General features: G+C 36.4%; 1 protein-coding gene across 14 annotated transcripts in view; it reads right to left on the reverse strand.

Annotated features, from left to right (window-relative positions):
- The window catches only part of DLG2 (discs large MAGUK scaffold protein 2), a 1,902,487-nt gene that overhangs the window by 574,791 nt on the left and 1,302,663 nt on the right, over positions 1-25,033 (reverse strand). For all 14 annotated transcript variants that reach the window (XM_045817849.1, XM_045817836.1, XM_045817835.1 and 11 more), the window contains one exon: positions 22,684-22,808. In XM_045817849.1, coding sequence (XP_045673805.1) covers positions 22,684-22,808 — 125 coding nt within the window. The remainder of the gene's footprint in view (positions 1-22,683; positions 22,809-25,033) is intronic.

Raw genomic sequence — 25,033 nt, forward strand, 5'->3', positions numbered from 1 at the left:
GTGATAAAAGGTGTAGCAACCTAGATTAGACCAGTGGCTGTGGCAATCAGAATAGAGAGAAAGGGACAGAAAAAAGGGGCTAATTAGACTCTATATGATAATGGGTTGGATATGGGAAATGTGGGATCAGAGGAAACATTTTGTTTTTATGTTTATCTCTAACTATGAGTTATGAGTTAGTTGAGGGGAAAATTCTATCTTATTCATTTTTGTACTTCTAGTGACTACTTTGATGCCAGGCACAGACTTGGTGCTAACTATACGTTTGATAAATAAATTAGTTTTATAAGTGGGGAAGTTAGCTCATGACATCTTTGCTGCCAGTATCCATGCCTTTTCCTCTTCCTACCCAGGGATCTTGTTCCATCAGAATGCTGTGGCTTCTCATGTCATCTCATTTCTCCTGCTATAAATATAATCAACTCAAACTTAATCACCCTAAGAAACAGGCTATAATTTCTAGGCATATTTGCATTAAAAAAGAGAGGCTTTGGGTCAAAATGGCGGCATAGGTATATAAATGTGGTACTTGCAACCTCCCTTAAAGGGCCCATGAACACATTATTTGGATGTGCTCCCTCTGAGCTCCATCACTGGGGCAACGGTTGGAGGGTGGTGGGTCTTGGACATACAGGGAGGAGCTGGGTTATCTTCCATTACAGTGAAGGTTAAAAGGTCAGCTTTCTCCCAGATGTAGGTGCTGGCAGTTGCCATTGTTCCTTTGCTGGGCCCTCCTTAACCAAGCAGGCAGGCATTATATCTGAGTCCCCATCAACTTGGCTAACACTATTTGCCCTGATGTGGTGATTCCCTGAGATCTCACCCCACTCAGCTTGCAAGTCCACATAAGCCTTTTTTCCATATAAATGCAGACTTTCCTGAAACCTCTCAAAGGAATACAAGTCCAAACAGGCAGCATCTGGCCTTGTCATACACCATATGTCTTGCTAAGCAGCCCCAAGTTTAGCACTAGTGGCAGACAGCCTGGGTTAGCAACTTGGCCTCTCCCAGGCACATCCAAACCCAGCACAAGTAGCTGCCACTTGCATATTGCTTTGTACCTCCTTTAAAGTGGCCCTGCATAGGGCACAGGCTGGGTTTCACCTTGTCCTGTACCACCTAGGAGGCCTCAGATCTAGCGTACCATGGGGACAGCTTCAGGTACCATGGGGAGAGCTTCAGACTAAGCCAGAGCACACCCGACTCCTCCATGAGTGACACATATAAGGGGTGTGCTCAGTGAGTATCAGAACCCTGGGCAATGAGTTCTGCTCTGTGGGGTCAGCCCCTGCACAGCAGATCCACCATGGTGGTCATGGTGCATCCTCATAGGTGAATGCCTTGGAGACAAATCCCTCCCACTGATGTGCCAACAGGATTCAAGGCTCAACTACAATGGGAGGATGCATATAGTCCACATCTTGAGCTCCTACTCAGGTAATCAGGGAGGCTGTACCACTGGACTCTACGGGACACATACTATGTAAGGTTATTATACCAAGACAGGGAGATGTAGCAGCTCTGCTTAATGCATAGAAACCAACACTGGGAGACTGCCAAAATGAGGAGACAAAGAAACATTGCCCAAATTGAAAAAAACCCCAAAAAACAACAGAACAAAACTCCAGAAAAAGAACTAACAAAGTAGAGACAAGCAATCTACCAGATACAGAGTTCAAAACACTGATTATAAGGATGCTTAGTGAACTTAGTAGAAGAGTAGAAGAACTTAGTGAGAACATAAACAAAGAGATAATAAACATAAAAATGGAGCTAGAAAACATTAAAAAAAGACTAGTCAGAAATGAATACAATAACTGAAATGAAGACTATAAGGAAACAACAGTAGAGTAGATGAAGCAGAAGACCAAACAACAATTTTGAAGATAAGGAAGCAGAAGACACCCAATCAGAACATCAAAAATAAGTAAGAACTAAAAAAATGGAGATAGTATAAGGAGCCTCTAGGTAACTTCAAGTGTACCAACATTTGTGTCATAGGGTTCTGGAAGGAGCAGAGAGAGAACAAGAAATTGAAAACTTATTTGAAACAATAATGATGTAAAACTACCTTAACCTGATGAAGGAAATAGCCATACACATTTAGGAAGCACAAAGTGTCTCCCCAAAAAGATAAACCTGAAGAGGCCCACACCAAGGCACATCAAAATTAAAATGGTAAAGGTTAAAGACAAAGAGGATATCTGAAAAATCATAAGAGAAAAGCAGTTTATTACCTACAAGAGAGCTTCTATAAGACTGTCAGCTGATTTCTCAACAGAAACTTTGTAGGCCAGAAGGGACTAGGATGAAATATTTAAAGTGATGAAAACAAAGAAACTACAACCAAGATTATTCTACCCAGCTAAGCTATCATTCAGAATCACAGGAGATGAAGAGCTTTCCAGACAAGAAAAAGCTAAGGAACTTCAACACCACTAAAGCAGCATTATAAGAAATGTTAAATGAGCTTTTTTAAGAAGAAGAAGAAGAAGAAGGAGAAAACAGATACAAATATGGATAATAAAATGGCAATAAATACATATCCATAAGCAATTACTTTAAATGAAAATGGATTAAATGCTCCAATCAAAAGACATATGGTGAATGAATGGATAACAAAACAAATCCTTTATGTGGTGTCTCCAAGAGACTGACTTCAGATCAAAAGACACACAGACTGAAAGCAAAGGGATGGATGGAGAAAGGTATTTCATGAAAATGGAAGCAACAACAATAAAAAAACTTGAGTGGCAATACTTGTATCAGACAAAACAGACTTTGAAACAAAGGCAACAATAAGAGACAAAGAAGGACCCAGCAATTTCACTTCTGGGTACTTATCCACAGAAATCCAAAACATGACATTGAAAAGACACATGCACTCATATAGTGATTGCAGCATTATTTACAATAGCCAAGATATAGAAGGAACCTAAATGGCCATCAACAGTTGAGTGGTTAAAGAAGAAATGGTGCATATATACAATAGAATACAACTCAGTTATAAAAAGGAATGAAATCTAGTTATCTGCAACAACATGGATGGACCTAGAGGGCATTGGGCTAATAAGGGTGAAATAAGTCAGCCAGAGAAAGGCGAATGTCAGATGATTTCACTTATATGTGGAATCTAAGAAACAAAATAAACAAGCAGAACAGAAACAGACTCATAGATATAGAGAATATTTTGATGGTTGCTAGATGGGAGGAGTGTTGGAGATATGAGTGAAAAAGATGAGGAGATTTAGAAATACAAGCTGGTAGTTACAGAATAGTAATGGGCAAGTAAAGTACAGCATAGGGAACTCAGTCAATAGTACTACAGCTGTGTATGGTGTCAGATGGGTGCTAGATTTATCTATGTGATGGCTTCATAAGTTATATAAATGTCTAATCATGGGGTTGTACACCTGAAACTAGCATAGTGTTGTATGTTAATTGTAATTGAAAAATACAAAAAATAATTTAAAAAATTAAAAATAAATAAGAATAACAGGGAGAGGACAAGGTCTAAACAAGAGCAATTGACCACCAATGATAATTCAAATATCAGTTGAGATATATATCTAACACACACTCATATGCATATTCTCCAATATTTATTGATTATCTGCTATACAAAGTCAGGTATTATGCAGGCCCTGAGAACACAGTGGGGAATGAGAAAGACACCAATGGCCCCAGATATAAAGTGTCAGGAGGAGAAGATTTAGAAGAAGGCCCCGAATCTCATATCGGGGCAACAGCCTTCATCATTTACACAGGATATTATTTCTAGCTTAAGCACATCTTTTTATCTTTAGAATTTAAGTTTTAATTTCAAGTTTTTGTTTATTATTCTCATGATTATTTTAATTCTTAGTACTCAATTTTCATGGAAAGAGGGGAATTGAACCATAAGTGAAAACTCAAGTACACTATGTGGCAAACTGCTTGTAAACTTGTCCCTTATTTTGAGCTGTTCTTCATTTACCAGGAATATAAAAGGTGTGCCTTGATGTCACGTCATGAGAAGTGTGCAGTTGACATTCTGCGCACTTTTACTTATGCAGAGCAAACACATATTATTTGATGTTAAGTGATTTTTGCAGTTTATGAGATATAGAAAATACTTAAGGAAAATTTTTCAATACTTTACAATGATAAATATTAAATCTCATAGTGAGTAAATTAATTGGTTGTTATAGGCAGATAACTTTTAGCACTTGTACAGTTCAATAACAAATCAGACAGCTATATAACTTAATTCATTTGTTTTTTAATTTATTGTATTCCCTATGAGAATGTAAGTTCTATAAATGAAGAAATCTTTTCTCTAATTTTCTTTTTTTTATCACCAGTGGGAAGCACAGAGCCTCACACAGTAAGGCACCCCATTCACAGAGTTTTTCATATTTCTTTATTTTCCTCATCCTCTATCTCTAATATGTCAGCAAAATAAGTTGCTTCTATCCCCAAAATATATTCCAATCCATCCATTTTTCTCCATCTCCACTGCTACAACCAAGTCCAAGTTACCACCACTTCTATCTGGAACCATTGGTTCACTGTTTCTAACCCTATTCTACATAATACATTCTCTGCATGGTAGCCAGAGTTCCTAGTTTTTAAAACTTAAGTCAGATTATGTCATTCATCCCTTGCTTAAGTGCTCCAAGCTCTATGTCACACAAAGTAAAATTCAAGCACCTCACCTGCCTTATCAGCCTTACCTTGCTCCCACTTCCTCCTGTATCCACACCTTCAACCACCTCCCTCTTGTTCTTTTCACACCAGGCACACTGGCCGTATTTCTGTTGCTATTATGTGCCTAGCTCAATCCTACTTTAGGGAATTTATATTTACCATTCCCTCAGTTTTAAAAGTGTTTTCCTTTATTTTTGCTCAACAAGTTCTTTTTTGTCATTAAGATCTTATCTTAAATGCTGCCTCCTTAGAGAAGCCTACTTTAACCACCCAATGTAAAGTAGTCACAAGGCACTCCTCTCACATCACTATGTTTCATTCTCTTCATAGTAGTTATTACTTGTGATATTTTGTATATTTATTTTTCTTCTGCTCAACAGAGAAAAACATAAGCTGCTAAGAGCAGGAATCTTGTCCTTGTTGACTATTTTATACTCAGTGTACAGGACAGTGCCAACTCCATAACAGACACTTAAAAATAGTTGCAACAAATTAATGAACAAGTGAAGGAGTAAACAAATAAATAACAGTTCTACCTAGTTTGGATTGGATTTGTCAACAGTAAAGTATGTACAATCTTGTTGCACAACTTGAATTCTGTTAGCTCTAACTCAAAGGCCAACTTGAATTTAAACCCATAATTATTGGAACTACTTAGTATTGCCAAAGACTCTGAACAGTTCTCCACTGAGAAGATAATGCTAAATTGCCTGGAGGTATTAATTTTCGAGAGTAGATGATTAGTGATGATGTTTTCTGACCTTTTCTGAGCTACAATAATCAGCTGTTATTGTTTATGTAATTTCATAATACCCATACCCCTCATCTCTTCATAAGCTAATTCATATTTTATAAAATGAATTTAAATTAATTTTGTGAAGAAATGTCATGGCACATTTTGAAGTATTAGACATATTTTGTGCTTTCATAACCACAACTGGAGCTCCCTGAATTCATGTTTAAACTGGCCTTTGCCAGTGGGATCTCAGTCCCTTATATTTGTCTCAGTTGTGGAGGTAAAACTCAGAGGTCTGGAGAGGGATGGTAGCCAGGAAGATTAGGGGCACCAAGAAGGGCACCTTTGCTCACAAATATCTTCTTCCTTTCAGTAACTGGGTTTCATTTGAATTCATAATTTTCTCTTTTGAAATCCAAACAGAAGCAAAAGCACTATTGGTGTGTCTCCTGGACATTAGAACTCTCCATGTAGACAATGAGTCTTCATTTTAGAGCATGGGTAGACCAGAGGACTCTCTGAGGGGAAATTTCATGGAAGATCTTTAAATTAGAGGAGGCCAGAGGCATGGGGCAGTAGAGGAGAGTAGCTACCAGAAGATAAAGGAGATCAGAAAGATCCCAAAGTAAAAGCAGACATTTCCTAGGACTGCTGTGGCAATAAGTTTAGGAACCTCTGGGAAGATTTATAAAACAGTGTTACAATATTTTGTTTTGTTCTTAAAACCTAGAAACATGCTGGGCATGTATTACTACATTTTCAAATAAAAATATGAGAATTATACAGTTAATAACTTACTTAAATTCATGCAGCAGGTAAGAGGCAGAAATAAGAATTACACATTAATTTTATGGCTCCCAGTCTTGTTTTTTTTTTTGCCATCTATCATTCCTGCTTATGCTGTTGTCACTTGGGCTTTCTGGTACAATTGTCTGGCTAACCTCAACCCTGACTGAACCCGTCCATGTACCTTCTCCCTTGCTTTTTCCTGAGTTGCTGAACACTGACGTGCTAGAGAAAATCCACAGATGACAGGAGTCACTACAAACTCCTTTTCTCTAAATACCCTGGTCAGCTTGCTTTCCCTCATTCTGCAATGACAGTCTCTAAACGCTTCCTTTCCTATATCAGGTCCAGCACATAAGCTTGCTTCAGACTTCAAGAGTAGAAAAAGGAATCACTGATGAGAAGTCTCTTAATTTATTGTGCCAGATTTATATACCTCCCTACATGCAAACTCATGTTCTCCCTTTTTCTCGTTACAAGGAAGAAATTGCCTCTTCTGATACCAAAGGCCCATTAGTTCACATTTTCCTAAAGACTTCACTTGATTACATCATGCATCTTCAAAACCAGTCTTTCTACTTAACATTCTCAGAATGTTCAAACATGCTCTGGTATCTCCAATTTTGAGAAGCTTTTCATTGAATTAATGTCTCCCCTTGGCTGTCTTGTCTCTTTCCTTTTCACAAATCAAGTTTCTCCAAACAATTGTTTACATACACTCTCTACATCTTTCTTCCCAATCTTTATGCAATTTGAATCTGAGTCCTCTCACAATATCCCTACCAAGAACAGTTCAGAAAACATTCCCAGGAAACTCACCAGTAAACTGGGTTTGGCCAAATTTAATACTATCTTCTTAGTCCTCACCTTAGGTGATTTCATAACTAAGGCCATTTGCACACTCCCTCCCCGCTCCTGGCTTTTTCCTGCTTTTCTTTACAGCATTCTGTTCACTTGTTTTTATTTTTTAGAAATTGAACTTATAAAACATTTATCAATGGAAGAAATATTTTATTGTGCCATTTTTTAATGGAGCATATCATTTATTTATGTCACATCTTTTTCCAGGAAGTATTCATAATGACTTACAAAGATACATAAAACTCATTGTGGTAACACACAGAAGTGAGGGGTGATGAATTCAGGACAGAAGGAGAAAACTTAAGAGGGAAAGAGGAATAAAATCTATACACAATGTATGTGGGTTGAAGTCATACGTATTTGTTAGAAGATCACAAATTTTACTTTCATTCTTAGGAGCCACTTCAAAGAGAAATACAGAGTGGGGGGAAAGTAGGTTTATAGTTGTGAGTACATGAAACCAAGAGTTTATTCTTGTATTATTATTATTTATTAATTTATGTATATTTATTGTTAATTTTCTATATTAACAACTATAAACCTATTTTTGCCCCATCCTGTATAATCAAAACTGATTCAGTGACCATAAGAGAAAAAAAACAATGTCTGCCTTGGGCAGTCTTTCTGCCCAAAGACTCCTTGTATTGAGAAACTGAACTACATCCTTAAGTAAATATGCCAAACATTAGAAAGGGCTGTGTTGTGTTTTGTTCACTTGTTTTTAAATCTTCATCTTAGTTTCACTATAACCTATTGATTTTCATACGTAAAAATCAAAAGGGGGAAAAATGACAACAAGAAAAACAACCTATGCTCTGTTTTATATGCTTTAAGTTGACAACTAATGTTTTCATTATATATGTTTATATAATAACAATTATGTAATTTCTACCCTATTGTGAATTGTAAAATTTTATTTTTAACTGTTACATCATAGTTTCAAATGTATATAGTAGAATATAAATATATGCGGCTTTGAATCTACTCTCACCAATTTACAATATAAATTAATATTTTTTGAGCAGTTGGAAATGTTGCAGTTGCTATTTTCTCCTTGAACTAATGTTTTATTTCACTTCAAGAGAGTCTTATTCTAATACATTTTATGTTAGAATATCTTATATGGATCATCATAACAACTTATATGAAGCAGAAGTGCACATAAAAATATCAATCCTATGATTATTTTAAAACTTCCAAAGATATAACTCTAAATGTTAAACATTTTAATCTGGACTGAGTTATTGGGATTATTAACAGCACACATTGGTCAAAATAACCTAATATATTAAGAATTACAATTTATAAACCTAAAACAATAAAAATGTAATTATCTTGGGGGTTTGTTTTTAATAGGACAAATAGAGCTTTTTAAAATCAGTTCACGTTTCCACTGATGAATATGAATTAAGGGTAGAGTAAGATGAGACTCCAAATTTCTATTTTTCATTTCTACAACTGTAAATGATGAAAAAACTTGTTCATAGATACAAGTGGATAGGAATAGGAAGAGAGCATTGAATTCCTTCCAAGTATATGCCCCAAATCCTGTGATCTATCATTAAAACTATTTTAATAATCTACCAGATGTAACTACTTTTCAATTTTATTGAGTAAAGAATGGAAAACCAAATGGCTTATAGAAAATATTAATTACTTATTCATTAGTCACTGACTTTTTCATAGTGGTCAACAACATTTCAGATTTTTATTTATACCTAGTAGTAAAGTAGTACTGTTAAATAAGTAGTAAAATAGTACTAAAGAGTAAATGATAGTAAGTAGCACTTGGAGTCATAGTAGGATTTTGAATGGGTCAGACATACACCTATCATTTGTAAAAAGGGAGAAGAGGAATTATAAATAGAAAAATGGGAAAGAAGAATTAGTATGAAGCTGCAGGCTACTTCTTGGACAAATCAAATTAAAGATCTGAAAACTGAGTACCACAAATTTATCCATGTACTTCTAGGGGTATGCATTACTCAATTTAAAAAATTTATGGTCTAACCTCCCTCAAAATATTTGAGTAATTCAAGACTTAGTTCTTGGTCCTCTTCTCTGTTTATATGTTTTCAAGGCTATCTCTTAGTTTTCTTGGCTTGAATGATTCATAATTATGTCCCTAGCCAGATCTCTCAGAGTTTTGATCTGTATGTTCAACTGCCTATTTTACATTTCTATTGTGAATTCCTCATAGGCATCTTAAACTGAACATTGTCATAAGTAAAACTTATATTCCAACTTTGCATTTTCACCAGTCTTAGCCAATTGCTAGGCTCCATAGATCAAAGTCATCCTTAGTTAATTCTATCACATGGTAAACTCTGTGGAATTAAGGATGTAGGATACCCAGTACGAGACATGAGGTCTAGGACAGAGAAGACACTGATGCTTATTTTAAAGAAATACCACTTCCCCTCACATCCTACTCTAAGTAATCATTAAACTTTATCAAGTTTACTCCTTAAGTATATTTCAAAATTTTCCCACTTCTCTCAGTCTTTTTGTCAGCTTCTAGTCTAAGTTCCCATCATTTATCATACGAATTAGTGTGGTAGTTTCTTAAACTGCACTCCCTGTGAGTGTTCTTGTCAGCCAACTCAGACTCCCACAGCAATCAGAGTGATCTTTAGAGGCAACAATTTAATTCAGCCATTTTCTTATCGAAACATTTAAAGTTTTATGTTGCTTTTAGAAGGATAAAGAACAAGTTACGTACTATGGCACCCAAGGTTCTCTCTGCCTGATTTCTCACGTTTACCTCTGCATTTTCAGTTTGTGCCTATCCACCCCCTCACCAGATCCAGTCCAAGTGGCCTCTTCCCTATCCCTCCTCAGGCTTTTGGGCACATCGTCTCTGCCTGAAGACTCCCCCAGTCCTTCTCACTTGGCTTACAGGTGTGCTCAGCTTAAATGTCTCCTGTATAAGGCTTCCCTTGCACACCCTAGACTCCATTAAGTCATGCCATTACAGCTTACGTACTTTCATAGCACTCATTTGGACTCTAAATTTATTCATTACTCTTCCAAACTGGAAGCTCCAAAAAGACATAGATCCTGTTTTTCTTCTTTTCCTGCTCTATCCCCAGCTCCGAGTATCTGATACACAGCAGAACACTCAGTATTTCCAGACAAATGGGTAAAAAAGTCTGAGAGTAAAATGGAAGGCTCAGTGTCAGTTAATAAATACTTGTTTTACTCCTTATGTTTGTCATTTCACTTAGTTTTCCAACTTCAGTGACTTGTCACAGGAGTAGGTGACAGGGGCATCAGCTCACTGAAGATGTTGCATCCCACTGCACTGAAAATCCCGAGACCAGCACCCCTCACTCCCCACACTCCTACAGAGGTTGCTCTGCATGTTCCCCTTTTTGACTTAGATTTGCATATTTGATGGCTCAACCAATGTCGGAGAAGTAGAAAGGCAGAGGAGATGAAGTTATGGCACCTAAAGCAGCTCTGGTATTCGCACACCCAGCCCCATAATTAATGGATAAGATGCCTTTGAATGAAGCTCTAAAATATATGATTTTATAATAATACCTACCTGGGAAATAAATATTAAAAGACTTATTTGTGTTTTAACACATATATAAACAGAGGAAGCAGAAAAAATTCATTCTTTAATTGATTGTTTTCTGAAAGAAAGCATAGCTCCCCTCCCCACCAATGTCTGTCGTTTTTAAAAGGTAATTTAGTACTAAATTAGATTGTAATATTTAAAGAAGTTAATGGAGGATAAAAGAAGGGAAATTATATTAATGTTTAAATTAGTACAGGGTATTGTCAGTTATAAGCTAGGGCCCTAATAGCTGTGTTCTAACTACAAAACTAACTTCTGTAACTAAAAGTGATTTTGGCTGATTTCAGATAACAGGTGGTTCTTCACAAACCAATTATGGGTCATTTGCCTGAGGTTGACTTGTAAATTGTCTTAACTCAGAATGTTGTGGTAACACCAATGCTGAATGTTAAAAACTCTTTGGAAGCTTGATTTTCTTCCCAGTAAAAACTGTTATTCTTAATTCATTCATCTGTGATGTGTAAACAAGCTTCTGCTTTATAATTTTTTAAACCAAGAAAGTAGTTAGTACTGGAGCCAGTTTTCAAACACTTCAAACACTGAAATGTATGAGTAACAGTTTACCTGGGGATAGTTATTTTTCCCCCAGTAACTGTCAGAGTTTTTAATCCCTTCTACAAAGTTGTTCATTAGAGTGTAATAAACAACTTAAATGTTCAAAAATAGGGAAGAGGTAAGTAATGTTACATCTGTATGACATGAAACTATGCAAATATTTAAACTAATGTTTGCAAAGTATGTTTTATGTAAGAAAATGATCATCTTGTAATATTAAATGAAAAAGACAAACTAAAAAGTTTATATAAAAATCTGCTCTGAATATGAAAGTATATAATAAATAGATCCTTTTGGTGATGGAATTACAAATGATCCAAATTTACTTTGTAAAATCTATAGTTCCCAAATTTTCACAATGAATGTGCATTACTTTCTAATTAATGTACAGAGGTGGGTGGGTGTGTAAGAGAAACATGGTTCAGTTGGCTCTTGCATGTCTCTAACCTGGGACCCAACCTGGCTTACAACCCAGGTATGGGAATCGAACCAGCAACCTTTGGTTTTGCAGGACAATGCCCAGCCCACTGAGTTACACCAGTCAGGGTGGAAGAGAAATCTTGAGAAACCAGGTTGCCTGGCTTGGACAGGGCAGGGTAAACACTGCCTTGAGAGGAATACAAGTCTCCATTTTAACGTTGTCACAGCCCCCGCACAGGAGCTGAATGAATGTTAAGTATCTCTGACAGCTTTATGATTTTGGCCTCTAATAAGCCAATTTGCAATGATCTGATGCTTGCAAAAATCTAACTACATTAGGCATTTCTAAATAATGATACAATTTATAACTGTTTAAAAAAACATTCTTGAAAATAATTGGTATTATCACTGAACTAGAAGCCAGGATATCATTTGAGTGTCTCCTTCAACCCCCAGCACTGTTTCCCAAACCATTTTGCTTTGGTCTAGTTTCCAAAGAGCTATTTGCTAAAACCAATATCAAACAGAGTTTCAGAAATTTAGAATGACAAATTGACTTCTTAGGAGATTATTAGAAGTAAATAATAATAAATGCCTTATCAGCATTTACAATAGTGACCAGCTCCTCACTTTAGAAATAGGAATGTATTGAAGTTTTCATCTTCTCAGAACTACAGATTTAACTAAAACAAAGGGTTAATTTCCTGGCTGTGATGATAGCATTCCCAAATACCTCAGACTGTTAACAAAAGTCAAATGATTAGAATTTGATTTTAAAACTAAAAATTTGCAATGATCCTCTAGTGTCCTCATTTTATGGAGAAAGCTGCAAAGCTTAAGAAAGCTGTGTAACCAGCTCAAGGCCTCAGAGCTAGTTAGTGGCAGAGATACCCAGGTCTCTCTCTCTCATCTTCACTAGAGCAGCGCATCTTGTTAACTTTCATTCTGGACTGGGAGTTTGAGACTAGACCTGCAAACAATGACAGAAATTGGTCCTGCATACAAGCGGAGGCTGTGATTAAATCAAAAGATTTATGCACCCATCCCATGCAACCAGTCTTAAGAGATGCGAACCATCATGTCTGTGTCTTAACAATCCTATCGCTCCTTTGCCAGGAATCAATATATTCTTTTTTTCCTTAACTATCCTTGGATAACTGGACTTTATAAAACCCAGTCTGAATTAATCCTCCTAAATTTTAATGTATTTCAATTATTTGTGTTTGGCTTTTGAAAATAAAAACTTGACTCAGGATCAATTTTTCTCAACTATTGATATTTTAGTAGCTGGGATACAGGTCAAGTATCTGTTAGTTTGTCTAGGAAGTGGAAGCATGGTGCAATATTTACCTCCTCTAAAGATTACTTAGACCATGCAGGCGTGGAGGCCAAACCAAAGGTGTTCTCTACTTGGTGAACAGATTGAACAGCTTTCCTAAGTGATAGACCTTCAAATGAAGTATATTGATAACTTGACAGCAGTATGAAGAAGTAATGAGCTTTCTGAAACTAGAAAAAGGTATCCTCAGATTTGTAAGTAAGAATATATATTTTATGCCAGAAAAGAATGATTGGATATTTTTATAACAGCTTTATTGAGATATAACTTACATACTTTAAAATTCACCCTTTTTTAAAGAGTGCAATTCAGTGATTTTCCTCAGAGTTGTGCAATCACTGGCACTACTTTATTTTAGGAAATTTTCATCATACCCCAAATAAATCCTATGCTCATTACCAGGCCCTGGCAAACACTCATCTACTTTCTATTTATATGAATTTCTCTATTCTGAACATTTCATAAAAATAAAATTGTACAAAATGTGATGTTTTGCATATAGCTTCACTCACTTAGAATACTATTTTTAAGATTCATCTGTGATGTAGTATGCACCAGTACTTTATTCATGGCATAATAATATTCCATTATATGCATATCATAATTTATTCATTCATCTGTTGGGTGGACATTTCAGTTGTTTCTACTTTATGGCTATTAGAAATAGTATTGCCGTAGACATTCATGGGTTTCCCTCTGTTTTCAATTCTTTTTGAATATATTCCTAGGAATAGAGTTTTTTATGTGGTAACTCAAATTTTGAGCAACTGTTTTCCAGACTGTTTTCCATAGTGGCTATACCATCTCATCTTCTCACTAATGGTAAATGAGGGTTGTGATTTCTCTGCACCCTGGCTCACACTTGTTTTTGTCTATCTTTTTTATTATAGCCACCATTTTGTGTGTGAAGTGGTATCTCATTGTTGTCTTGGTTTTCAGTTCCCTCAGGAATAATGATGTTGAACAACTTTTTATGTGCTTATTAGCCATTTGTATGTCATCTTAAAAACATCTATTCAAATCTGTGGCAGGCTGGCTAACAGCTCCACAAGGAAGCCCAACTCCTAATCTCTGACCTGTGAATGTTACATTACAGGTCAAAGAGACTTTACAAAAATATGTGGTTAAATTAAGAATCTTGAGATGGAGAGATTATCCTGATCATTTGCGTGAGTCAAATATAATCACAGGAGTTCTTTAAGAAGGAGGCTGCAGAGTTATAGTCAGAGAAAAGACATGATAACAGAAGAAAAGGTTGGACTGATGGTCTTTGGAAAAGAAGAAAGAGTTATGAGCCAATAAATTCAGGTGCCTTCAAAAAGCTGAGATTTTCAAGGCCAGGGAATTGATTTTCTCATAGGTCCCCTGAAACCATCCTGCCAACATCTTGAATTTGTTCCAGTGAGGCTGATTTTAGATTTCTGACCACTGGAAGTCTAAGATAATAAATTTGTGTTATTTTATGTCACTAAGTTTGTAGTAATGTGTTAAGGCAGCGATAGAAAACTAACACAAAATCCTTTGCTAGTTTTCAACTTGAGTGATTTGTCTTTTTGTTGTTGAGTTGTGAAAATTCTTTGTATATTCTGGATACAAGTTCCTTATTAGATATATTACTGTAAATATTTTCTCACATTCTGTGAGCTGTTTTTTCCACTTTCTTTTTTTAAAGACTTGTTTATTAATTTTTAGATAGAAAGCAAGGGAGGGCAAAACAGAAGGAGAGAAACATCAATGTGAGAGGAAAATGTTAATCAGTTGCCAATCATAGGTGCCCTGACCGGGGATCGAACCTGCAACCCAGGCATGTGCCCCAACTGGGAATTGAACTGGTGACCTTTTGCTTTACACGACAACACCCAGTGAATTAAGCCACACTGGTCAGTGATTTTCTAAAAAAAAACTTCCTTGATGGTATACTTTGCTGCACAAAAGTTTTGGATTTTGATGAAATTTGATTTATCTGTTTTTTTCTTTTGTTCTCTTGCTTTTGGTGTCATATCAAGAAACCACTGCCTAATCCAGGGTCCTAAAGCTTTATTCTTCTGTTTTCTTCTAAGATTTTTATAATTTTAGCTCTTACATTCAGGTCTGTGACCCACACTGAGTTAATTTTTGTGTATGATATGAGGTAGAGCCCAACTTAGTTCTTTTGCATGTGCATATCCCAAAGTCTTGGAATAATTTGTTTAAAAAAGGCAGAGAGAGCATGTCTTCTATAAAATTATTTCATTGAACCCATAGAGGGATTTCTGTTTAGATTACATAATAGTTGACAAAAATAGGAAAACTGTTGGAGATGTCTTTCCAGCTATGACTGTATGTGGGTGCCTGGTGTCCTACCAGATGCATAGCTGAAATTATTCTTTTTGTTTAGTAATTTTCATTTGTGTAGTTCTAAGTTGGGAACTTGTCATTACCAGTCACCATGGAACCACTTGCTAAGTGATTTTTTTCTTGTCTAAGCAGGGTGTCAACACATTTAGAACTAATATTGATGGAGAAAATTAAAGGACAGAGGGCTGTTCCCTCTCACCCCTTTTCATTCTTGTGGGTATAGAAGGAAGGAAATAATCCATCAGAATGAGCCCACTGAGACCCTAACCATACTTCTTTCTAAGGAGAGAGTTCATGTAATGTGCACTGGATAGTGAAGTCCCTCTCATGAAGATCTTACTCATGTCAGCAGATAGGCTTATGTGTTTGTGTTAGCCTCAAAACAATGATGGAAAAAAATTCACTTGGCTTTGAAGACAATGAGAGCCTCCCTTTCAATGGAAAATTTGGGATAATCATAGTTATTTGGGGCAATAATCAGTTGGGTTACAGTGGAAATTGATAGGTTGGACTTGGTGACTCATGAAGTTTTGGTTTGGAATTGTCCAAACTCATGGAAGTTCAATGTGAAGAGGTACTCCAAGGCTTTAGTAAATTCGTGCTGTTTCCCTAACTGAAAATCCTTTATTTCCTTAAATAATCTGAAAGTGGAATTTGGGCATAAGTTTTACACTATGATGTTTGGAAGCTGGTACTTTTTCATTTGCATAGGAAATGTTAAAGCAGAGGTTTGTCATCTCTGTTTTCAAGCTGTATGATGTCTTCAGCTCCTGATAATTACCACTTTTCCTCTTTTTCTTTTCTTTTTCCTTTTCTTCCCCTTCCCCCTCTCTTTCTTATTGTATTCTTATTTTAAAATCACTAGTGAGTTATTGAATATAAATTAATAAAAAATCAAATGAGGGAACTACCAAATGACAGCCAAAAGAATGATGTAGTAGTTTATACACAGTGGTTATGCTCTTGAAACCTTGGTGTTTGACCTCTCATCTTTGATCAGTATAGTCAAACCTCATTGTGATAAATATTATTCTTGTTTGAAATCAACATGTCTATTATCTTGGCATTTATAAGGACAAAGCCAACCTGACCTGTAAACAGACACTGAAAGAACAAATGAAACAGTGAACTTAGAGAAAACTTGTTTTTTTCATCTTGTCTGGGAGTAGAAATGATTGTGCTGAGGGCTAAGAGATTATTTTGTGTCACTTGTCAAGAAATTGGCAAGCAGCCATCTTAAGTGCCTGCCACTACATGCTGCTTTTGTGCTGTGGACGGGTTTAATAAATGTACTGTTGTGTAAAATGTCATTACCGCATCACTGAGCAGAGGTTGTCATGTGATAGCTCTTCCCCAAGATGACAGATCAATATTGGTCCTCAGCAACCCAGGGGCTTGAAGACACACAGAGGGCATTTTTATGGTTCATATTCAAAATTAGAAATAAAAATCATTCTTTAAAGCATGGAAATATATCTATTTTGCTCTGGAAGAAAACCTAGTTATTTTTTAAATGTTCTGACTTTAAAGGTAGGTAATGTATCAAATTTTAATGATGAATTCTAAAAGAAAAATACAAATGACTACTAACATTTTTTCAAAAGTTCAATTTTATTGTTAATCAAATAAATGTAAAGTGAAGAAATATATCACTGTTTGCCTTGGTAAACAGCCCAAAACTATATCTGTGCAAGCACATGCAGTGCTGACAGTGTCATAAAATGGGCCCTCTGCGAAACTGTTGGTGGATGTAGAATTTGGTGCTATCTTTCTGAAAAGAAATTTATCAATGTGTATCACAATTCTGTACACTATTCACACTTTTTGATCCAGAAATTCTAGAAATATGCCCTAAGAAAATTATGAGAAACAGGGCCAACAGTGTCTTCCAAAAGACTGCTAGTTATTTAAAATGCTAAGAAAATAAAAATAACCTAAACTCTTAACAATGTGAATAGCAAATATATTAAACAGTAATTAAAACATGTGTAAAGGTTTTCTTTAATAATATAGGGAATGGTTTATAAAATAAGGTTATATTAATTTAAACAAATGATAGATACTAGAACACAATCTAAACTAAATAAAGAACAAAATAGCAAAACCAAATAGCAGAAATAAATGCACAAAGTATATTAGTAGTTACTGACTCTATTTTATGTAAAAATCAGTGTGTTCAGTTTTGTATAGTTTGTCTACTCTTCTGCATTTTATACATATCTCAAAGACCATTTTTATATCCATCAACACATGTGCACAAAAAGTTATATTTAAAAATAGGTTGTCCAGAGAAATTCATTTAAACCACATATGCTCTCTTGCCTGGCCCCTTAGCTCTCATCACCCATTCTTCCTGAAGCTTCTGGCTCTCTCCCTCACTCTAGCTTCGACTCACATCTCCAGCCATCAGATGTAACAACACATCTCAGCTGGTCCCTGTCTCTCCTGTTCCTCCCCTTGGGGGACTGGTTTCTTCCCTATTTCTGACCCTGGTCCTCTCCCTTCTTCTGACTGTTCAATGCCTCTTGCTTCCAGGTGTGCAAAGGGTCTGAGACCAGCCATGAAACCTGTTCAGCATTTCTGAACTTTAATGTGTGGTAGTACTGGCAGCAGCCTCAACAGGGAAGTCAGGCTGCAGCCCAGCTGTAAGTGAATTTCAGGGTCCATAATTCCCTACTGTCCATATTAGTTTTTAATTGCTATGTGACAAATTACCACAAGCTTAACAGTTTAAAGCAACATATATTTAGTATCTCAGGGTTTCAGTAGATCAGAAGTCCAAGGACAGCTTAGTAGAATCCTCTCCTCTGGGTCCCATGTGGTTACCATCAAGGTATCACCTGGACAGAATTCCTTTTGGGAGTTTAGGATCCTCTTCCAAGCTCATGTGGCTGTTGAAAGATTTCTGCTGTGTGACTGGTTTCTCTCGTCCTGCTAGCTGTGGATTGAGGACTGCCCTCAGGTACTTGCCATGTGGCTCTTTCCATAGATCTTACAACATGGAAATTTCCTTCATCCTGGCCAGCAAGATAATCTGTTTACCTTTACAATGCTCACTGGACTAGGCTGGGCCAACACAGAATAATCTCCCCTTTGACTAACTCAAAGTCAACTGGTTAGAGACCTCAATTACATTTGTGAAATCTCATTTGCCAAATAAAGCAATATTACTGCAGGATTGATATTCCCTCATATGCACAGGTCCTGCCCACACTCAAGGGGAAGGAATTATACAGTGATGTGGGTCACTGGACGGTTACCTTACAATTCTGTCTGCTGTGCGTGTTCATCTCTGGCTGTTATAGACTTTAGGCTCAAATTCAGCATTCTGTTAAATGGCTGGCTCTGCACACTGAGTTGTGTTGAGGGCCTTTGAATTTTACACAACTTGTTCATACTTACTATTTCATTTAATCCTTACCACAACTTCCTGAGATATATGCTTCTATCTCCAACTTACTTCCGAGGAAACTGGAGGACAGAGACCTTAAAAAGAACTCCCATGTCACATAGCTAGAAAATAGAACTTGAAACCCAGGTCTTCTGACTCTAAATAGTATGATCTTTCTACCACATAATTTTTCTGTAGCAACCATTGAGATCTGAGCTCAGTTTGGAGATTGACCTAATTAGGGAGAAAGTTACTTTTCTCCTCATCTGTGTCTGAAATATAACTCAGAACTTAAAAGACATAAATATTAGAGCCAGACTTTCTGGGTTTGATTTCTGGCTCCCACATTGACCAGCAGTACAATCCTGTGCTAGTTACTTAATTTTCCAGTTACTCAATGTTCTACTCTAAAAAATGGGATAATAAAAGTATGGGTCTAACCCAATTGTTATACAGTTTAAATGAGTTAATACCAGAAAAGTACTTGGCACATTGAAGCACTACATTGGTCTTGGCTATTATTATTATTGATCTGATTATTATATTTTGATTAATGTAAAGTCCATATTACTACTCCTTTGAGCCAGCTCATCATCTTACTTTTCTGGGCTTTAGATTATCTGAAAATTTTAATATTATTTAATTGTCAAAAGTATAATTAAAAATGGAAAAGATACATTTAAAAAATTTTAAGTGTCTCTAACCCATAGGCAAGACCAAAGAATTTGTCAAATAAAACTATGTTTTATGAAATTTTTTCAATGAGGGAAACATATCAGATTCAGTTGATTACATAAAGTTGAGAATAGATACTGTTTTAGTATCATACACACTTTTAAATTGGCTCTAGTTCTCCTATATTATGACCGAGAGAAAAACAAATGTAAAGAGATAGGAACAGGAAGCTTAGGGAAAGATATAGAAGATGAAAGGAACCTGAAAGAAAGGCAGAAAGAATGAGGAGAAAGGGAATGAAACATCATAGAGAAAAAGAGAAAGAAACATAGGCAAGAACAGAGGAAAGACTACTGAGAGGTAGAGGGGGCAGGTAAGAAAAAGGGGGGAAGTTTGCTAAAATTTGTTGAGAACCTACTATCTAGCTGGCATAAGTAGGGACTTAGGTTATCTCACTGAATTCTCAGAACAACTCAGTGAAGTAGCTATTATTGTCATCATTTTACAGATGAGACACAGTGACTAAAAGAGTTTATCTTTTCCAAGGCCAATTATGTTAGTATATAGATATAAGAAACTGTATCTTTCCAGAGCCTATTGTAATGTGATGCTTCCCTGTCCATAAGGACCAACCCTGAGATAATTACTCCTTACAGCTTATTGGTCCAGCTTCAAGCAGTGTTCGTGTTACACTGAGAAAAGACTCTTAGGTGGGCTTGTGTGGTACTGCCTCTTAACACTACCTTAGAATGTTACTTACTTTGGTCAAGACCATTTAAATTCTAGATAAAGTACAGCACCATATGGTTGATACCTTAGAATAAGCCATCTTTTTCTGAGCCTCAGTTTCCTCATCTTTAAAATGTATGCTTTGAACTAGATACATTTCCAAATTCTAAAAATCTATACTTAATGCCATGCTGTCAGATTTTAAATTATGTTGGAATTCTTAGATGTCCCCAAGCCATTCAAGTTCAAGGCATGAAGCAGTGGGGTGAGAAACAATTTCATCAGCAGTAGCAAGGACCTATCAAAATGAAGTGGAAACCCTCACCATAGCTGTCTTAACAAAGACAAAAAGCTGTAATGTGGATTGGGTGTACATATATTTAGTTTCTCAGGACAACTATTCAAGACTTTTGCAGGTTGTTTATTGTGCAACTTCAGGAGGTGACATCCACATACACACTCTTAGGCCATGGCTCTGGCTCCAGGAAGCCGATACAAAGACCAATGGGTAGAGGTCACAATGAAGAAAACCGTGGCTCAATAGAAAAATAACAAATTTTTGTGATGTGTACAGTTTCCCCTTAACATTGTGAAAACTTTAGGAGTTTTTAGGCAGAGATCATGTAACATAGGGAATTCTACTATTAAGTGAGAGATTAGTGAGTACATAAGTGACATCCAGGACTTATTTTTGGATGCATTCAAAGCTTGCAAAGTGATCTTCTTAAAGTCATTAAGCCTTAATTTCCTGAGTCCATATTATAATGGCTATAATAATGGTACATAATATACATAAATGTACACAATATGTATATAATAATGGTTGTTTATATTTTTATTTACTTCCATCTATCTATTTATCTATCTATCTTCTTAGCACAATACCTCACATGATCAAAGCTCAATAAATATAAACTATCATTACACTTATCTCTTTACAACTATTAAGTGATCCTTCCAGAATAGCAGAACTTTCTTTTATCTCCATGGGTATAATATTGCCACCCATGCTTGCAGGTAAAGAATGGTAGCACTCTTAGAAATGACACTTTTTATTCTTAACTATGGGCTAAGCAGGTAACATATAGTATGACATAATGATTGTGGTCCACCAATTTCTGAATTATCCTCTAACAGCTAAGTATCCAGCATTAGCAGACCCAGTGCCCACCATGGCTTGCAGAATTACACAGCAACTATTTCAAACTGTTCACTCTGTAGCAGGGATATTTCTTCATTCAGAAATTAATTTTGTCAAATCAGCTTGAAAATTCCATTGTCAAAAAGCATGTGTTGCCTGAGGGAGAGTCACTAATTTCTTTTATTGTTGAGAGGAGGTGCAGATGCACCTTAAAAAATTGTGATTCTCCCCCACAAGCTGTAAAGATGCAGCTGTCAAAAGTGGTCCCTGCATCAGAAGAATTGAGTGGAGTACAAAAGTGTCCTTGGCTGCTTTACGAGAAAACCTGTAAACTAACTTATTTATACTAAGTGAAGAAACAGACTGAGGAAAGCCCATGAAACTTCCATTTCTGCTACTTAGGTCATTGTCCTCACTGTGGCTCCATGCTGGCTGAAGTCATTCTTACCTATAGGACTTTGCTTATGCTGACCTCCCCCTTCATTAGTTTACCCTCCTCCTTTCTCTTTTCATTCATTTGGCAAGCATTTATTGATCAACTTCTATATATAACTGCCTAGTCTGAGAGGATTACAATTTGGTAGAGACACTAAAATAACATGAGGACATCTTTATCTCCCCAAGGAAATCTTTTCTAATTGTCCCAATTCACAATGTGTTTTAGCTAGTGTTTGATCTCTGATAGAATTTTATATATTTACTAATTGCCCCAACTGGGTAACTCTTAATTTGCCAAATAATCTTCAGTTCTTTAAAAAGAGGGGCCCTGACTCAAGCAGCTACTGCTCTCACTTGAGCATTATCAGCTCTGCTCCATCCAGCTACTTCACCTCACCTTGTGGTCTTCATCCAAGTCAAGTGGGTTTCCCTCTGTTGGGACAACTTGCTCTTTCTCCCTCTGTGTTCTCATTCAGATTTGTGGGGTTAGTGAAGTCTTAATTATTTTTTAAGACACAGAAGGGAATCTTCTTATAGAGTAGTTTTCTAGACATGGTTCAAACTCTGACCTAAAGCCCTAGAAAATGGCTGCTGAATCTATAAATATTGAATAGGCACAGTGTCTATAACATCATGTTATTTGTTAATATTACTTAAAATATATTATTTTCTTGTACACTTTATTATTTGCTCATCAGCTGATAGGATTCTTCTCTCCAACCAGGCTGAAGGTTGAATGCAATAAAAGATATATCTGCATCCCCTCCTCCCAGTGACTGGACTGATGAATGTGATAGCTGTCAACAAGCACAAATTACATACCACTTGAAATTCAATAGATAATGAGAGACCTGAAAAGTCACTAGAGAACACTTTCTTTGACAGCCTTCTCTGTGAAGTATAGAACTTCTGTAGAGTTATTATTCTCCAAAGGTATAAAAGTGTCTCATTGATATGGCAGATTTACTTTCCAGATGATTCTAATGTTTCAGTTCTTTACCTGAGCCTGCCATCCTCTGCTGCAGCACCTCCCGGTATGATCTTCGTAATAAATATGCCAGGGTCATCTCCAATATGGGGATTATCTGTCCCTCCAGCAATACTGAATCCCAGGCCAGAATTCCCCTGTAGAAACAATAAGTAGACGTTAAATGATGTGGCTGTCACCCAAACCCAGTTCTCCTTGCACTCCATCTTATCATCTCATGGCTTAAATGGAAGTCAGATGACAACAGTCCTGTGTGCAAAGCTATAAAGTGTACTGCACTGTCAGCGGACAAAGAAAGGTTGGAAAAAACACTCAGATTCCTTCTTGCGCAGCAGGCATTCAAGGGGCCTTACATTTTTGCTTATTCCAGGGGCCTTATATTTTTAATTTTAAGAAATGTTTCCTTTACACAGCAATAAAAATGATCATTTTAAAGTAGAAAATAAAAGCTTACAAATTATGTAATATAAAAATACAAAAAATGATCACCGTCAATTGTAAAAATTATACACAAATATGAAAAATGCATATAAATCCAGCTTTGGTTTTAAGTACCTATTGATACTAGATGACTGTATCAGTATTGGATGAGTATCAGTATTGGTGTGACTATCTTGAAGCTAAAGCTACAGAGATTAAAACAGGATGACTTTCACTTTCATGGAGTTCAAGACAGAGCAGAAAAGGCAGTGATAGTCTGGCATCTGGTGATCAATTACACTGTCATGCTTATGTCCACCAAGACAGCATTTAGGTGATTTATAAGGCAGTATCTAAAGTCGGGAATTCTGGAAGGAAAGGATGAGAATATGAGCATCTTTTGTGTATTTGGGTCTAGCTCCAAGAACATTGTCTGCAGTATGTTGGCTTTACTAGACTTCATACCTCAGGGATAATGATTTCTTGATTAATTGGGGTAAGGAAGGAGGAAAACAGAGATTGGGAGGTTCTCAAAGGCTTACTCCTAATAACATCAATATTTTTGTAGCGAGCAGTCAAAATGTGGCCATTTGATGAAGCTTTTCATGATGTAGCTCTTAACTTATTTTCTTTATTCCTAGTTTTAGACCTTCACTCCCAAGAACACTGAACTGAACTGCTGGCTTTTTCCTGTATAGTCCATAGTATAACCTCTCTTTTGGCCTTTATTCAATGCTATTTTCTCTACCAGAACCTTCTCATCTTCCCCTTGACTGGCCTTTTCCCTTTCATTTTCTCAGATAGGGCTCAGATGGCATTTGTTCCAGAAAACATTAAACGAGCACCCCAAACACCTCTTCTCTGGGTAAGTCATTCCTCTTTTGAGTTTTTGCAGATTTCTATGCTTATCCATGTCAGACACTAAGTCAAAGTTGTATGTTTATGAGTCTATCTTTTCAAACTGAGCTTGCAGAACGCAGGAACTTCTTTTGGCATATAGTATTGTTAAATATATATTTGATGAATGAAATAACAGACAAACAAACTTACTGAGAATATTCAAACCCTAACAGTAAGACTCAGAAAGAACACAATAAAAGGTCCACAATGGGTTAAGGGATGTCATATAGACATAAAAGCAACTTTGTTCTCTGCAGCTACAACAATAAAAATGGGAAGCCCAGGGATTCAAATTGTGGCTTAGGTGAGAGATGATGAGTAGAGTTGTCCAAACTGTGGATAGACTGCTTTGGGAGGGAGGGAGGGCTCTTCTCTCAATTGGCAGTTGTCTGGTCAGTAGACATAAGGTACCCAAATATCTCCCGAAAGGTTAAACTGGATAACTTTAAATAATTTTTCTGGTTCTCTGGCTAGATTTGTAGGAAAGCTGTTTTTGCCAACAAAGAAAAAGGAAAACATTAGGAATTTTTAGAAGAGAGGTAGATCACTGTTGCATTTTTAAAACTTATTCTGTGAATCAATAGATTTTTTTATTGTTGTCCAATAGGTTTTTGAAATGACTATTTTTAGAATTGATGAATATGGTTGCTCTGGCATTACTAATATACATCCCCCCTTCCCTCAAATCCACTCTGTAGAAAAGAAATAAATAGATCAAAAAGTTCACAATGAAAAATGCTAGGTAGAGATAGGTAACTAGACCTGTGTTTCCGGTCCCAAGGATTCCCCAAAGCTTTTATGTTTCAATTAAAACCAACCTGCCAGCTGGGCCTGGTAAGTCACCAAGGTTCTTTAGAAGAGGTTCATCTGAATTCAGCTAAGGAAATTATTTAAATTGCTTTCCTATCTTCCCCATTTCTTTTATCCAAGCCCTCGCTTTCAGGTCTCTGCTAGCAGCCAACAGTATTCAGTGGAGAGAGGGACTGATAAAAAGCAATAGTTAAATTACTGCCTGCTGTTCGGCACAGCTGAGTCATTCCAG

The sequence above is a fragment of the Phyllostomus hastatus genome, unplaced genomic scaffold (assembly GCF_019186645.2).
Source record: "Phyllostomus hastatus isolate PE091 unplaced genomic scaffold, TTU_PhHast_1.1 phas_scaffold_317, whole genome shotgun sequence".
Taxonomy (NCBI): Eukaryota; Metazoa; Chordata; class Mammalia; order Chiroptera; family Phyllostomidae; genus Phyllostomus; species Phyllostomus hastatus.